Source organism: Oryza glaberrima, chromosome 3 (genome assembly GCF_000147395.1).
Source record: "Oryza glaberrima chromosome 3, OglaRS2, whole genome shotgun sequence".
NCBI classification, from domain to species: Eukaryota; Viridiplantae; Streptophyta; class Magnoliopsida; order Poales; family Poaceae; genus Oryza; species Oryza glaberrima.
The window spans coordinates 8,564,320-8,578,086 of NC_068328.1; the positions used below are offsets into that span (position 1 = coordinate 8,564,320).

The following is a 13,767-nucleotide window of genomic DNA, read 5'->3' on the forward strand; positions in this document are numbered from 1 at the left end:
CGCCCACCGATATGTAGTTGCAGTTCTCCCTTTTTGTCACGTACAGACGTGCATATATTTCTTGCAAGTAATGGCGACCATACAAACTTACAAAATACGTTTGATTTGGAGATTGTGTCCGGCAATATAAAGCAGAAAATGTTGTGAAAAAAAGAGAAAAAAAAGGCGTTCAGCCGCCACGCAAAGACTCGGCTAAACCCTCGAACCGGAACACGCGAAGCCGGTGGAACGTGGAAAAGATAGGGGGTGGGAGGAAAACCCTTACCCAGGGCTAGACGAGAAAAGCCCCCCCATCCGCCTCCTCCTCCTCCCCCAAATTCCTCTGCTTCCCCCGGCGGCAAGACCGAAGCCTCGCCACCATCCGCGGCGGCCGCAATGGCGCTCACCTCCCAGAGCCTCTTCTTCTCCCCGCTGGCCGCCGGCCCATCCCGGAGAGTCCGGGGGCGGGGCCGCTCCACCTCCGTGTCAGCCGCCGCCTCCGCCTCGTCGCACAACTCGCAGCCCCACGGCCACCCCCAACAACCCCTCGCCGTCGCGTCGTCCAGCTCCAAATCCGAATCTAAGGGCTCGAAAACCTTCGCCCTCGCCTCCGCCATCACTGCCGCCGCCTCTGGTGCATTCCTTCTCGCGTCATCTGGTGGCGGGTTCGGGGGCGGCGCCGGGGGTCCTCTCGGCGGTGGAGGCGGTGGATGGGGCGCCGGAGGAGGAGGAGGTGGTGGTGGTGGTGGCGGCGGCGGCGGGTTCTGGTCGCGGATCTTCTCCGGCGGCGCGGCGCACGCGGATGAGAAGTCGTCGGGGGATTGGGACCCGCACGGGCTCCCGGCAAACATCAACGTGCCGCTGACGAAGCTGAGCGGGCTGAAGAGGTACAAGATCTCCGAGCTCAAGTTCTTCGACCGCGCCGCGGGAGGGGGAGGCGCGTTCACGGGGCCCGAGGATTCCTTCTTCGAGATGGTGACGCTGCAGCCCGGCGGCGTGTACACCAAGTCGCAGCTTCTGAAGGAGCTCGAGACGCTCGTGTCCTGTGGCATGTTCGAGAGGGTCGACCTCGAGGGGAAGGCCAAGCCCGATGGCACCCTTGGCCTCACCGTGTCCTTTGTCGAGAGCGTGTGGAGCGCTGCTAAGCAGTTCAAGTGCATCAATGTGGGGCTAATGTCGCAGTCGGGCCAGGTTGACTTCGACCAGGACATGACAGAGAGGGAGAAGATGGATTACCTCCGGAAGCAGGAGCGTGATTACCAGCAGCGTGTTCGTGGTGCCAAGCCGTGCATATTGCCAGATAACGTGCGTGGGGAGGTGCTAGGAATGATGAAGAAGCAGGAGAAGGTGAGCGCTAGGCTCCTGCAGAGGATCAGGGACAATGTCCAGAAATGGTACCACAATGAGGGGTTCGTCTGCGCCCAGGTGGTGAACTTTGGAAACCTAAACACCAGTGAGGTTGTTTGCGAGGTGGTCGAGGGGGATATAACCAAAGTGGAGTACCAGTTCCAGGATAAGCTTGGAAATTTTGTTGAGGGGAATACCCAAATTCCTATCATAGACAGGGAGCTCCCACAGCAGGTATACCAAATACCGCTAGCTGCTATAGTTAATACGAGAATATAATTTTGTTCCCATCTTTGAATTTTCTTAGTGATTCATATAACTAGATCATGTGTTTAGGAAGGTATAAGCGATAATTTGAATACCCTGCCACATAGTGATTACTTTGGATTCTGGTTGTAGCACGGAATTCTTTTAGTGCCACTATACAATTTTATCGCCATGTTGATTCTAGAAAAGCAGTAGCATGTACCCCTTTCATGACATGTGGGATGATTTTGTGCCATGAAAAAGCCTGAAGTTAAACGTTTACTACATACTTCTTGCCACTGTTAGTGATTAGTTGCACATATGTGGGTCTTGAAGAAAAAAGTATGTTTCTTATTCTGAATGTGATATATTAGTGTTTTCAGTAACTTGTACCTCTGTATCCTGCAGCTTCGACCTGGCCATATCTTTAACATTGGAGCAGGGAAGCAAGCTCTGAAGAATATAAATTCACTTGCTTTATTCTCCAATATAGAGGTGAATCCACGCCCTGATGAAACAAAAGAAGGGGGCATTGTGGTTGAAATCAAGCTTAAAGAATTAGAACCGAAGTCAGCTGAAGTAAGTACAGAGTGGAGCATCGTACCTGGACGTGAAGGCCGACCAACTCTGGTAATTTACCTACTGTGGAGCCAACATTTTATTCTTCTCTAATCTTTATTTTAACAACACCGTTCCAATCCATCCCTACCAACACGTATGACTTATCTGATGGCAATTATTTTAGGCATCCATTCAACCTGGAGGAACTGTGTCATTTGAGCACCGGAACATCTATGGTCTAAACAGATCCATTGTTGGTTCTGTTACATCCAGCAACCTGCTCAACCCTCAGGTCAGTTCGTGATTAATGTTCTCTTCACTTGGTTATCTTTTTTTTTCTTTTTGTTACTGTTAGATAAACATAATTTTTGTAGGTTTAGACAAGTGTTATGGTGTTATCAGTTGTAAGAGGGACAATATTGGTTCGTGCTGGTTTGATTACTTCATATGAAAACTTGAATGTCTACTTTTGAAACCGTCTACATAACCTCCTCAAAGAACTGTTTTTAATTGACAACCATGTCTTGCATCAAATGTTGAACTTGGAAATTTTCTGTTCTAATCAACCTTCATGTAACTGTGGTCATTAATTGCTACTTCTCCGTTCCAAAATATAACTTCCTAGAGTTAATTTTGTCCCAAATATAGATGCTACCTAGTACTTGTAAAGGGTGAGTTTTTCCACTAAAATACCCCTTCTACCCATTCTACCCCTTTGCTTTATTATAGCCTCAACCTAACCTATAGCTGACCCATCCCAAGAAGGCAACCAAGTCTTTTTACCCCTCTCCTTCATACCTGTGCTGAAGGCTATATTTTGGGATGGTGGGAGTACCTTACTACAACCCCTTCCACATTATAAGACATTTTCGGTTTGCTTAAGTCAAACTTTTTCAAGTTTGACCAAGTGTATAGAAAAAAAAACATAGCAACATCTACAACACCAAATTATAGTTTCATTAAATCCACCATTCAATATATTTGCATAGTATATTTGACTTGTGTTGAAAATCTTGCTACACTTCTTTACAAACTCGATCAAACTTAGGACAAACCCGAAACGTCTTATAGTATGGAACAGAGGGAGTACTGTATGTTTGTGAGCATCATTTTGAAACATTGACTTGTTTCATTCCTGGTGATTATTCTATGTGTATTTTAGATGATCTAGCAATCTAGTGTATGCCTTATAGTACTTATGATTTCTGATATTCCATATGTGTATGCCTTTTTGGGTTTTCAGGATGATCTCTCATTCAAGCTTGAGTATGTTCATCCTTATCTGGATGGTGTGGATGACCGTAATAAAAACCGCACCTTCAAAACTAGCTGCTTCAATACCAGGAAATTGAGTCCTGTCTTTGTTGCTGGCCCCAATATGGATGAAGCTCCACCTGTTTGGGTTGACAGAGTTGGATTCAAAGCCAACATAACAGAGGTTTGCACAGATTTATATGATCTTTTGCATCTTTTATTATGCATTAGCTGCCTTCTCCAATAATCATCTATAATAACATGAGGAAACTGCTCTTGGTTTCAGAGCTTCACACGTCAGAGCAAATTCACATATGGCCTTGTGGTAGAGGAGATTACAACGCGTGATGAAACCAACAGCATCTGCACTCATGGTTCTCGAGCAATGCCTAGTGGTGGCCTGAGTATGGATGGACCTCCCACAACCCTCAGTGGTACTGGCATAGATCGGATGGCTTTTCTGCAAGCAAATATAACTAGAGACAATACAGAATTTGTAAATGGTGCAGTTATTGGCGACAGATGTATTTTCCAGGTATGCTCTGTGCCCTTGTGATTCCAGGAATACATACTAAACCTTCAGTTATTGGCAAGTAGTTAGGAATAATATTCAGTCATACACTTAGTTGTGTGGAATTTTGGAAAAGATCAACTACCGAGGCAGACCTTTGGTACTATTGATATGTCAGTTTGATACTTTCATACATTGCATAAAATGAGGGTTCAATGTTCGGAAAATATTCAGACACAGTTTAGTGACAACTTGTGATATTAACCCTTTTGGTCATAGAATTCAACTATTTCTGCCAATATTTCAATTGCTTTGTAAATCGTTTCTGTATGTTTGTGCAAATTAGTGTTTAATGTAAATCCTTTGATATGTTTTTTTTTTTGGCTGGCTGCAGTTGGATCAAGGTCTTGGCATTGGAAGCAAAAACCCATTCTTCAACCGTCACCAACTTACTTTGACAAAGTTTGTTAATTTAAACAAGCAGGAGAAAGGTGCTGGCAAGCCACTTCCAGCTGTTTTGGTTCTTCATGGTCATTATGCAGGTTGTGTAGGAGATCTGCCAAGCTATGATGCATTTACACTTGGAGGACCTTACTCAGTTAGGGGCTATGGTATGGGTGAACTGGGTGCTTCCAGGAATGTTCTTGAGGTGAGTGTTATTAGGGAATTTGCAATATATTATGATACCCCTACTTTCCTTCTTAGTTAGAAGAGTAAACTTCATAAAACTATAGATACTTTGACAAAACCATCACAAAACTACAGATTTAACACAGAATTTCTCATAGAATTATAGATTTAACACAATTTCTTATAGAACTACAGATTTAAGATGGAGTGTCAAAAAATAAATATTAAGTAGCAAATATTTCACAAAACTACAGGTTTAGTGTCAATTTAATCACAAAACTACAACGTTTACAGCTCTAAGATAACGGTAGTGCTAGGGATTCAAACTCTAGAATCTATAGTTTTGTGATAACTTCAATATTAAATCTGTAGTTTTGTGATAAATTTGTTGCTAAATTTGTAGTTTTGTGATACAATGTCTTAAATTTACTCTATTTTAGAATTATAAAACAAAGAACTACTAGATATAATTGATGCCAGTACCATGGCTACTTGCAACATATAGTGATCCTTGCTTTGTTGGTGACTTATGTATCTTTTAATCCTGCAGGTTGCGAGTGAGTTGCGTATTCCTGTGAGGAACACATATGTGTATGGATTTGTTGAACATGGCACTGACCTTGGCAGTTCCAAGGATGTGAAAGGGAACCCCACAGAGTTCTTCCGACGGGTTGGTCATGGGTCATCATATGGTCTTGGCGTCAAGCTTGGCTTGGTAAGGGGAGAGTACATCGTAGATCACAATGCTGGTACTGGAACAGTTTTCTTCAGATTTGGCGAGAGATTTTGAAAACAGTTCAGTCAACCACCAGTGGATAATAGATCATTGAGGTGGGCTGTTTAGCTCATTTGCAGGCATAGAATCCTGAAGCACCTATGCATGTTGTGTGAACCGTTGATGTTTCTGGATTCAACTTGAATAGGAACTTCTGTTCCCGCTGAAATAATGAAGCAATGTTGCTTCCATCCAAAGTGAGAAGTTAGCTTTCAGGATTAGTATTGTGTAGGAAGCAAGATTTGATCGCAGTCTGGTGCTCCTTTGACAGAAGTACTTGCTCCTGTCATTTTCAGTGCTAGAGTTTTTTTGTTTTGTTCTTTTGCTTTGGTTAGATAAAGTGTTCTAGCAGTTTTGTCCCATATTCGGGCTATAAATTTTAGTTGAACTATGGTAAGTTGGTAACTACTCCTATCTGTTGCTGCATTTTGTCGGCTCAGAGCTTCACCTGTTTATCTGAATCTTTTGGCACCGCTGAATTCAAACCTTGGACCTATCATACTGGTGTCAAGCGTTTCTTCTTGTCGTTCCAAGTTTTCAGTCCCTTCCCGAGCTGCTAAAGCCTCATCAACTTGGTGTTCTTTTTTCCTGTAGATGAAGATGAAGTTTTTTACGCAAAACGATGTGGTATTAATATATGGTTGATTAAGTTTTAATTATTACAAACTTGAAAAATAGATTAATATGATATTTTAGAGTAACTTGTGTATAGAAAGTTTTCGCACAAAACGCATTGTTTAGTAGTTTGAAAAAAACGTGCCACGAAAATCTTGATCTTCATCCAAATCTTGTTGTAGAAATGAACGGGACCAGCTACTATAGTGAAATTTAGATTTCAAAGTTCATGTATATTTTTGATTGATTAGCTGAAATTTGGAAAGATACTCCCCTGTGGTTCTACTCTCCCATCCCGTCCGGTTCTAGCTCAGACTGAAGCGTTTTCCTTCATTTGAAGTGAAATGCAACACAGCCACAGCGTTACACCGGTTCAGATCAGCGGCAAATGTGCCCGGCGAAAACCAGCTCATGGATGAGGCAGCTCACAAGCTCTTCACGGCAAGGCCACCACGGCGACGTCCTCCGCCTCTTCTTCACCGGGGTCAGACTCCAAGCTGGCAGCCGCGGCACGGTGGACCCCTGGCCGGGGGCCGTGCCCACGGCCCTCCGCGCCTGCGCGCACCTCGCCGACGTCGCCTCCGGCCGCCTCATCCACGCGCTCGTGCTCACCCGCCCCACCCTCGCCTCGGACGCCGTCGCCGCCACCGCGCTCCTTGACATGTACTCCAAGTGCGGCCTCGTCGCCAGCGCCCGCAAGGTGTTCGACGAAATGGCGTCGCGCGGTGACCCGGTCGTCTGGAACGCGCTGCTCGCGTGCTACGCGCGCCACGGCCTCCCGGAGCACGCGCTGGCGCTGGCCGTCAAGATGCGGGGCATCGGCCTGTGTCCCGACCTGGTCACCTGGAACATCGTCGTCTCAGGCTTCGCGCTGGCGGGCGATGACCTGATGGCCGGCGATTTAGTCGGCGCCATGAAAGACGACGGGTTCCAGCCGGACGTGGTCACATGGACATCGCGCGTCTCCGGCTCTGTACTGAACTTTCAGTACGGCAGAGCACGCGCACTGTTCCGAGCAATGATGGTTGCCGGCGGCCGTGTCCTGCCAAGCTCGGCAACGATCAGTACCATCCTGCCCGCGTTCGCCAATGTCGCTGACGTGAAGCATGGCAAGGAAGTCCACGGCTACTCTGTCGTGGCCGGCGTCGAGCAAGAGCTCACCGTCAGCAGCGCCCTCGTCGACATGTACGCCAAATGCGGTCTCGTGCTCGAAGCGCGCCGGCTATTCGACAAGATGCCACAGAGGAGCACGGTGACATGGAACTCCATGATCTTCGGGCTGGCGAACTCCGGCCACTGCCAAGAAGCCGTCGGCCTCTTCGACCGGATGCTGCGCGACGGCGCAAAGCCCGACCACCTGACGTTCACCGCCGTCCTGACAGCTTGCAGCTACGGCGGCATGGTCGAGGTCGGGAAGATCCTGTACCGAGCCATGCAGGTGGAGTACGGCGTCGAGCCGAGGCTGGAGCACTACGCCTGCATGGTCCACTTGCTTGGCCGCGCCGGGAGGCTCGACGAGGCGTACGGTTTCATCAGGGCGATGCCCCTGGAGCCCGACCGCTTCGTCTGGGGCGCGCTGCTGGGAGCGTGCCGAAGCCATGGAAACATCGAGCTCGCGGAGCTTGCGGCGTCGCGCCTGCTTGCAGTCGAGCCAGACAATGCGGCGAGCTGCCTCCTGCTCTCGAGTGCGCTGGCTAACGCTGGCAAGCAGGATGATGTCTTCAAGATCAAGAGGTTGGTGAAGAGACGGCGTCTGAAGAAGCTTGATAGCTGTAGTTGGGTGGAGACTTCTTTGTAATGGGGATGATCAGCCAGAGACGAGCAGAAACAAGAAGGTTTGTAGGTTGGGGGTAACGCAGAAATGCAGAATAGTCGGAGGAAATGATCTATTCACCCCCAGGTTAATTGATTCAACATCTTTTTAACATGTGATGCAGAGATAATTTCAGCCTGTATTCTCCTTCCACATACAACATAACATGTACAGGGTGACTTCTATTTTGGGCGCTACATTCACATTTCATACTATCACCCCACCATCGTTTAGGTCTCTTTACACAAAAGTATTTCGCATTTCTATTGTATAATGAGACTACACACTGCTAAACATCAGACATATTATACACTGCTGAACATCAGACATATTTTCCACTTACATTTCTTCGAAACTGGGAAATTATTTATTTACCTTTTACTAGCCCCTTAACAGCAACACTCTATAGCACTAGCCCTGCACAATGTACATAAGAGGAAGCAGACTCCCAGTCTCCTTTTCCATGTAATTCACAGCCCAGAGTGATCAATTACTCCCCCGAGTTTGATCTACTGCCTGGGGATGGACCTAAAAGCAGCATCATTCCTCCCCCAGTTCCATCTCCTGGATCTGATCTCTCATTAGAAGGTGCCCTCCTTGCCGAACTTCGCCGCAGAGGCTCGAAGAATCTACCAGCCACATCAGGAGGTTGTTCGAAACATTCCTCCCCAGGCAAAACAAGAAGACCTTCCACATGAAGTGTGGACGGTTCATGGTAGCACGTAATCCACAGTGAATCTACGAGTTGCCTCTCCTCGCGTGCAGCATCAAGGTCTTCTGGAGCCATCATCCTTATTCTCTCTATACGTGCCTGGAGAAGCCATCGAAGCCTGTCATGATCTGCTAGTAGACTCCTACTTCCCAGTGTCGTGTCCCTTGCAAGCTCAAGCAGTCCTCCTAATGCAGCTTCTCGAACACCCAAGTCATCACTGGACACCAAATGCATCATAAGCCGCGGGAAACCTAGCTGTGCAAACACCGAGCAATCGGAATGGCTTTCACTAAGCAGATAATTCGTGAGGTTCAGTGCTTTCCTGGAAGAGACAGCATGCATGTCAGTCAAAAGCACATAAGCATTGCCAAATACTCCTCACTTATCTGAAGTCAATGTTGCCAAATACTAAATAAGATGGCTCAGGTCAGATCAACTATACTAAAGTACCTCTGAAACCTTGCACTTTCTGAAGTCAATGCATCTCTTAGTCCTGCATATCCATTGGCTAGACGAAAAGCAGAAACACCTGGTTTGTTGTTCCGAATCAAGGCTGAACATGAAATGGGAACAATGTCAATGAGGGGAACATCAAGGTATTATTATTATTGTCACCATCTGAAAAAGATAGACAACATACTTACAGGATAGTGCACCAAGAGCTTTTATGCGGGCAGTGAGATCAGGATCTGACGTAAAATTAGATAAAAGGGGATCAAAGCCACTGGCTTCCATGACCAGCTGCTGACTAGTTGGATTGTTTTGAACAACTGTAGTTACCACATCAGCTGCTCTGGCTCGGATACGAGCATTAGAATTTCTGAGGTACTTGATAACCGGAACCAAGCCACCAACAGAATGGAGATCTAAAGAAAAACAAAATAGGTCAACAGATGATGCATACAAAGTTACAAACATATGAAACAATTCACACCGACAATATGTTAACATTTGGTTGTTAACTGTCACATGCTCCTTGTTTCCAGATTTCAAACTTTTTTTTTTGTCTTATTGAATTGGTTTGTGAAGTGAGTCTAGGAATCCGACAACTATCTGTCAGCTCCCCTTGGAAGTTGTATTAGTGCTGTATTGGAAGGGGAAGCTGAGAATTCACCTGAAAAACAATGTTTTATTGCAAAAAACACTATGGTTGCCTCCGCCCATTTGTTTAGCCACCTCAACAGTAACTACAAATGCCTTTGAATCATCCAATGTTATGAAAGTACTCATTTTGACACCAGTAATGTATGCCTCCAAGTGCTACATTTGTTTCCTACAGATGGAATTGTAGATTTAACTTAAGGAATGGATTTGAGATCACATATATAGCAACTCAGCAATACAATAGTAAGAAACATAGATTATGCAAAGAGTACAAACTCATGGTGGTGGAGAGTTCTAACAAAGGCGCACATATATTGGACGGCTAGTGCTGTTTGGGATGTACATTTTGTAAAATGGTGTTCAAGGACCAGACCCTAGCTTGAATTGTGTGAATGGGAAGGCTCCTCAGTTCTTTTGTGGTTATGCTAATATAGAATGGTAGATATGTGATTATGCATCATAGCTTTCGAATGATGAACATACAACACAGATGAAGCATGATGAACAACAGTAGTAAAGCATGGAACAAAATGGTGATGCTCTAGAGTCTAGAGGACCACGGCTAGACGTACCGTTTGCCATGTCAATAGACTCGACATGTACCTGCAACTCAGCCAGTAAACCTGCAATATTCAAATCCACTCCAGTCAGTTTCAGCAGAAGAACAGAGGGAATATCATGAACTTGCAAAGAGATGCAATCATGCAGACGCACTCTAATAACGCCTTCCCGGGAAATTTCAGAACAACGGAAAAACGAATCCTTGCCAATCTCAAAAGTAGGCACGGATTGCGAAAACTGTAAGTAACTTTTAGATGATATAAAATTTTCAATTTGCTGAGAACATTTCCCGAGTACCATATGTTACGCCCGGCATTTCCAAGTTGGTAACACCATAGCACGAATTTTACAAAGAATTCAGTAGACAAGAACCCTTCTCCGCGGCCGACCTAAAAAAAGAGAGTCAAGAATCCATATTCCTAGTTCCCGAAAATCCATCATCCCTAGTTCATCATCCAAATCGCCAACCGAAAAGAAAAGAGAGTCAAGAATCCATATTCCTAGTTCCCGAATATCCATCATTCCTAGTTCATCATCCGAATCGCAAATTGATCGCTCAAATTCATGCTTAATCCTTCAAATCAACCACAACCGCTGGTCTGTACTGACAACCCAACCGAAACATACCTTCGATGTCGTCGGGGGTGATGCCGTGCGCCTCCAGGACGGAGAGCGGGGTGCTCATGAGCAGCGCGATCTCCCTCATGCGGCTCACCACGTCCACCATCATGTGACGCTCCACCGCCTCCGCCAACCACCTCCGCTCCTCCTCGCTGCCGCGCACCACCACCCACACACCCCCAACCAACTCTCCACCATCAGCCACACAACTCAAGCAAACAAGAAGAAAGAAAAGAAAAGAAACGGAAAAAAAGAACCCGCCACATTCACCTGATGGCGCGAGACGGCCGCGTCCCGTCGGCGTAGGAGAGGCTCCATTTCAGCAGCCCCGACCAGCTCAGCCTATCTCCGGCCATCCCCTACCGTCGCCCTCCTCCCTCCCCCACGCCTTCCCGTTCCACGATGCCGCCGGTGTCCGCTCGATCGCTCGCTCGCCTCGTCGAGTTCTTGCGTTGCGTGTGAAGCGCGAGATATTTTTCTCTCCCCTTCTTCTTCTCGTGCTGCACCGGATTAGATAGGGGTAGAGTGCTACGAGAAAGTGACAAATGCGTGACGTCACGTCACGTCGCGGCGTGGGGGAGAAGAAGGTTGGGGATAGGGATGGATCCCTCTGGAATTTACTCGGCCGGCCGGGCGGGCGGGCGGGCCCACCCACCGCACGCGAACCCTATGGGCCGGCCCACGCGGGCCCATTTCGGATCGGATTGGCCCAGCCGTTTTGTCCGCTCGGTTTCCGACCATTCGTTCCGCTTCGGGCGGCGCGAGGCGAGGATAATGGCGGCAGCGCACGCGCACCCGCTCTCCCTCGCCGTCCTCCCGTCGTCCCCGGCTCAGGCGACGCCGCTGCCGCTCTTCCTGAGGTACGCTGCTCTCCGTCGCGGTGGGAGATGCGGCGGAGCGACGAGGCCGCTGCGGCTCACGAGGCTGCGCCGCGGCCGAGCGGCGGCGGCGGCGGCGGGGGAAGTTGACGCGCCCATGGAGCAGACCGAGGCCATGATGAGGGTGGCGGCGGATGACGACAGCGTCACCGCCACCGTGGTGTCCGTGCTCCTGACCGTCGCGTTCGTCGGGCTCTCCATCCTCACCATCGGGGTGCGTGATGTGTGCTTGCGGTTAAAGCATTTGTCCATGAATTGGCGCATAGCGTTGCTGGATATTGTGTTCATCTTCGCTCTTGCTTTGTTTGTTTTGGCAATGCAGGTGATCTACCTGTCGGTTACCGACTTCCTGCAGAAGAGGGAGAGGGAGAAGTTTGAGAGGGAGGAGGCCGAGAGGCAGAAAGAGGAAGCGAGGAAGAAGAGGGCCAAGGCGAGGGGAAGGAAAAGAAAGTTCTGAACTTCTGATTGCTGGTACAGCACTTCGTCTTCCTTTTCCAGTGTGAGCACATCTTCCACTGTCTAACTTAGGGCTTGTTTGATTTACCAGTACTCGTACTTTTTTTTTTTTTGGAAACCAAGTTTGATAGCAGTAAAAATGTAAAATTGGGTCTAACTTCAGAACACTCTACCATTTTGTTTCCATTACTACTGAATATGTGGTTGCTTGGACCTTGGAGTATTCAACCTTGTGACATTCTACATTAGGGAATGCTAGAATAGGAATTGATTAAGTAAATATAGCAATTAGTTGCATAAGATACTAAACCTCTCTTTTCTTTAACAAGTGTGGGGGATACATCTTCGTTGGATGTTCTTTAGATGAATGAGGGCACGTGCATAAATGAATCCATTGTAATTAGTTTCATTAGGTTATTTGTGCACTCACAGGGTTCCTCTGTTACTGCAGATCGATATTCGACATGTGACTTTGCATTGGCTTGATGCCATTATAAAGAGTGATAGTCCTTTTCTCCGTAAGTTGTTCGAATTAATATCATTTCTTATCAATTTTTCTTATTATGAATTGTGAGAAGCTGTACTAGAAGTGCCTCGTAAATTCTGTATCATGAATTCACGATTGAATTGTCTTGTCAACATGGTGCATTTCAATGGTCAACATGGTGCATTTCAATGCAAATAAAACAATAGCATGTTCTTGGTCATTTGTTTTTACTTTTGTTGGGGCATCTTCTGTTCTGAAAAATAGCACCGTTCTATTATTGAGGCTAATACACAGCTATCGACTTTCTTGCTAAAAGGTTCAACGAGCTGTATCAATCTGGATACTGTTAAAACTGAAGCTATGCATCAGATCAGCTTGAAATTGTTGAATTATGCATGTTGCTTTTGAAGCTGGATGGTTGTTATATATTATTGCTCCTGTGTTTAGGTTGGATTTGGACTGGTTAGGCATTGACTTTTGTAGTGAGCCTTGAAAGCCACAGCTAGATCTATGTTTTATTCTTTGATTGCTATCCTTCTGGAAGGATGAAAAAAAGGTGTTCTTTCTTTTGTGAAATGTGCCATACGTTATTGACGTCTATGTTCCATAAGCTAAGACCCTAGGAATAAACCCACTTCTGTATGCTGGAGTATGAATACCTGTTACATATGTAGCGTACTCCCTCATTATACTAGGATGGGTCATATCCCATCTTAAGTTAAATTATTTTGGGACAAAGGGAGTAGTGTTAAAAATGTTTGTATGAAGTATAAATGATTGATACAGTATGGAGCATCACAGGTCTTAAGTTTGGTGGTGGATTGAAGTGATATTTTTCTTTTCTAGACAAAGCATCTTGTCAAATAATTTTGTGTAACGTGTGACTGCATTTCTAACACATAAATAAGTAGTACCTGAATTCCACCTAGTGGCCGCACGAAATTCAATCTGTAGGTGTTGAAAAGAAGTGTTCTTTTTAATAGACCCTGTTGAATAACAGCGACTATAAAAGACTTCAAGGGATGGAGAGGAAGCTTCTTAACAGGCCCTGTTCACAAGACATGGTGTTGTGTAGCATGTCTTGTTGAAGATGACAGCAATCTGAGGGGCTGTTTGGTTTTCAGGACTTATTCCAAGTCCCTGTCACATCGGATGTTTGGACACTAATTTGGAGTATTAAATATACACTAATTACAAAACCCATTCCATAAGCTTGG

At 46.3% G+C, this 13,767-nt stretch overlaps 4 protein-coding genes across 5 annotated transcripts; 3 read left to right on the plus strand and 1 right to left on the minus strand.

Moving 5' to 3' along the window:
• Positions 1 to 226: 226 nt before the first annotated feature.
• LOC127767927 (protein TOC75, chloroplastic) lies at positions 227 to 5,742 on the plus strand. Its single transcript, XM_052293414.1, has 7 exons — positions 227 to 1,560; positions 1,981 to 2,202; positions 2,318 to 2,425; positions 3,377 to 3,571; positions 3,674 to 3,922; positions 4,293 to 4,547; positions 5,079 to 5,742. The coding sequence occupies exons 1-7, from the start codon at positions 376 to 378 to the stop codon at positions 5,316 to 5,318; spliced, it is 2,454 nt and encodes an 817-aa protein (XP_052149374.1). The 5' UTR covers positions 227 to 375; the 3' UTR covers positions 5,319 to 5,742.
• Positions 5,743 to 5,883: 141 nt separating this feature from the next.
• LOC127767929 (pentatricopeptide repeat-containing protein At5g59600-like) lies at positions 5,884 to 8,010 on the plus strand. The gene has a single exon (XM_052293417.1). It carries the CDS (start codon positions 6,307 to 6,309, stop codon positions 7,714 to 7,716), a length of 1,410 nt encoding a protein of 469 aa, XP_052149377.1. The 5' UTR covers positions 5,884 to 6,306; the 3' UTR covers positions 7,717 to 8,010.
• LOC127767930 (uncharacterized) lies at positions 7,862 to 11,258 on the minus strand. The gene is made up of 6 exons (XM_052293418.1): positions 11,000 to 11,258; positions 10,736 to 10,881; positions 10,120 to 10,170; positions 9,088 to 9,309; positions 8,894 to 8,996; positions 7,862 to 8,765 (listed from the first exon to the last, which is right to left on the minus strand). Exons 1-6 carry the CDS (start codon positions 11,083 to 11,085, stop codon positions 8,222 to 8,224), a joined length of 1,152 nt encoding a protein of 383 aa, XP_052149378.1. The 5' UTR covers positions 11,086 to 11,258; the 3' UTR covers positions 7,862 to 8,221.
• Positions 11,259 to 11,447: 189 nt separating this feature from the next.
• On the plus strand, positions 11,448 to 12,865 carry LOC127765922 (uncharacterized). Of its 2 annotated transcripts, none has more exons than XM_052290900.1 (3): positions 11,448 to 11,821; positions 11,930 to 12,078; positions 12,515 to 12,865. In XM_052290900.1, exons 1-2 carry the CDS (start codon positions 11,504 to 11,506, stop codon positions 12,062 to 12,064), a joined length of 453 nt encoding a protein of 150 aa, XP_052146860.1. In that variant the 5' UTR covers positions 11,448 to 11,503; the 3' UTR covers positions 12,065 to 12,078; positions 12,515 to 12,865. The 2 variants fall into 2 exon arrangements, with proteins under 2 accessions (XP_052146860.1, XP_052146858.1); XM_052290898.1 differs by having other exon boundaries at positions 11,449 to 11,821; positions 11,930 to 12,106.
• The last annotated feature ends 902 nt before the right edge of the window (positions 12,866 to 13,767 follow it).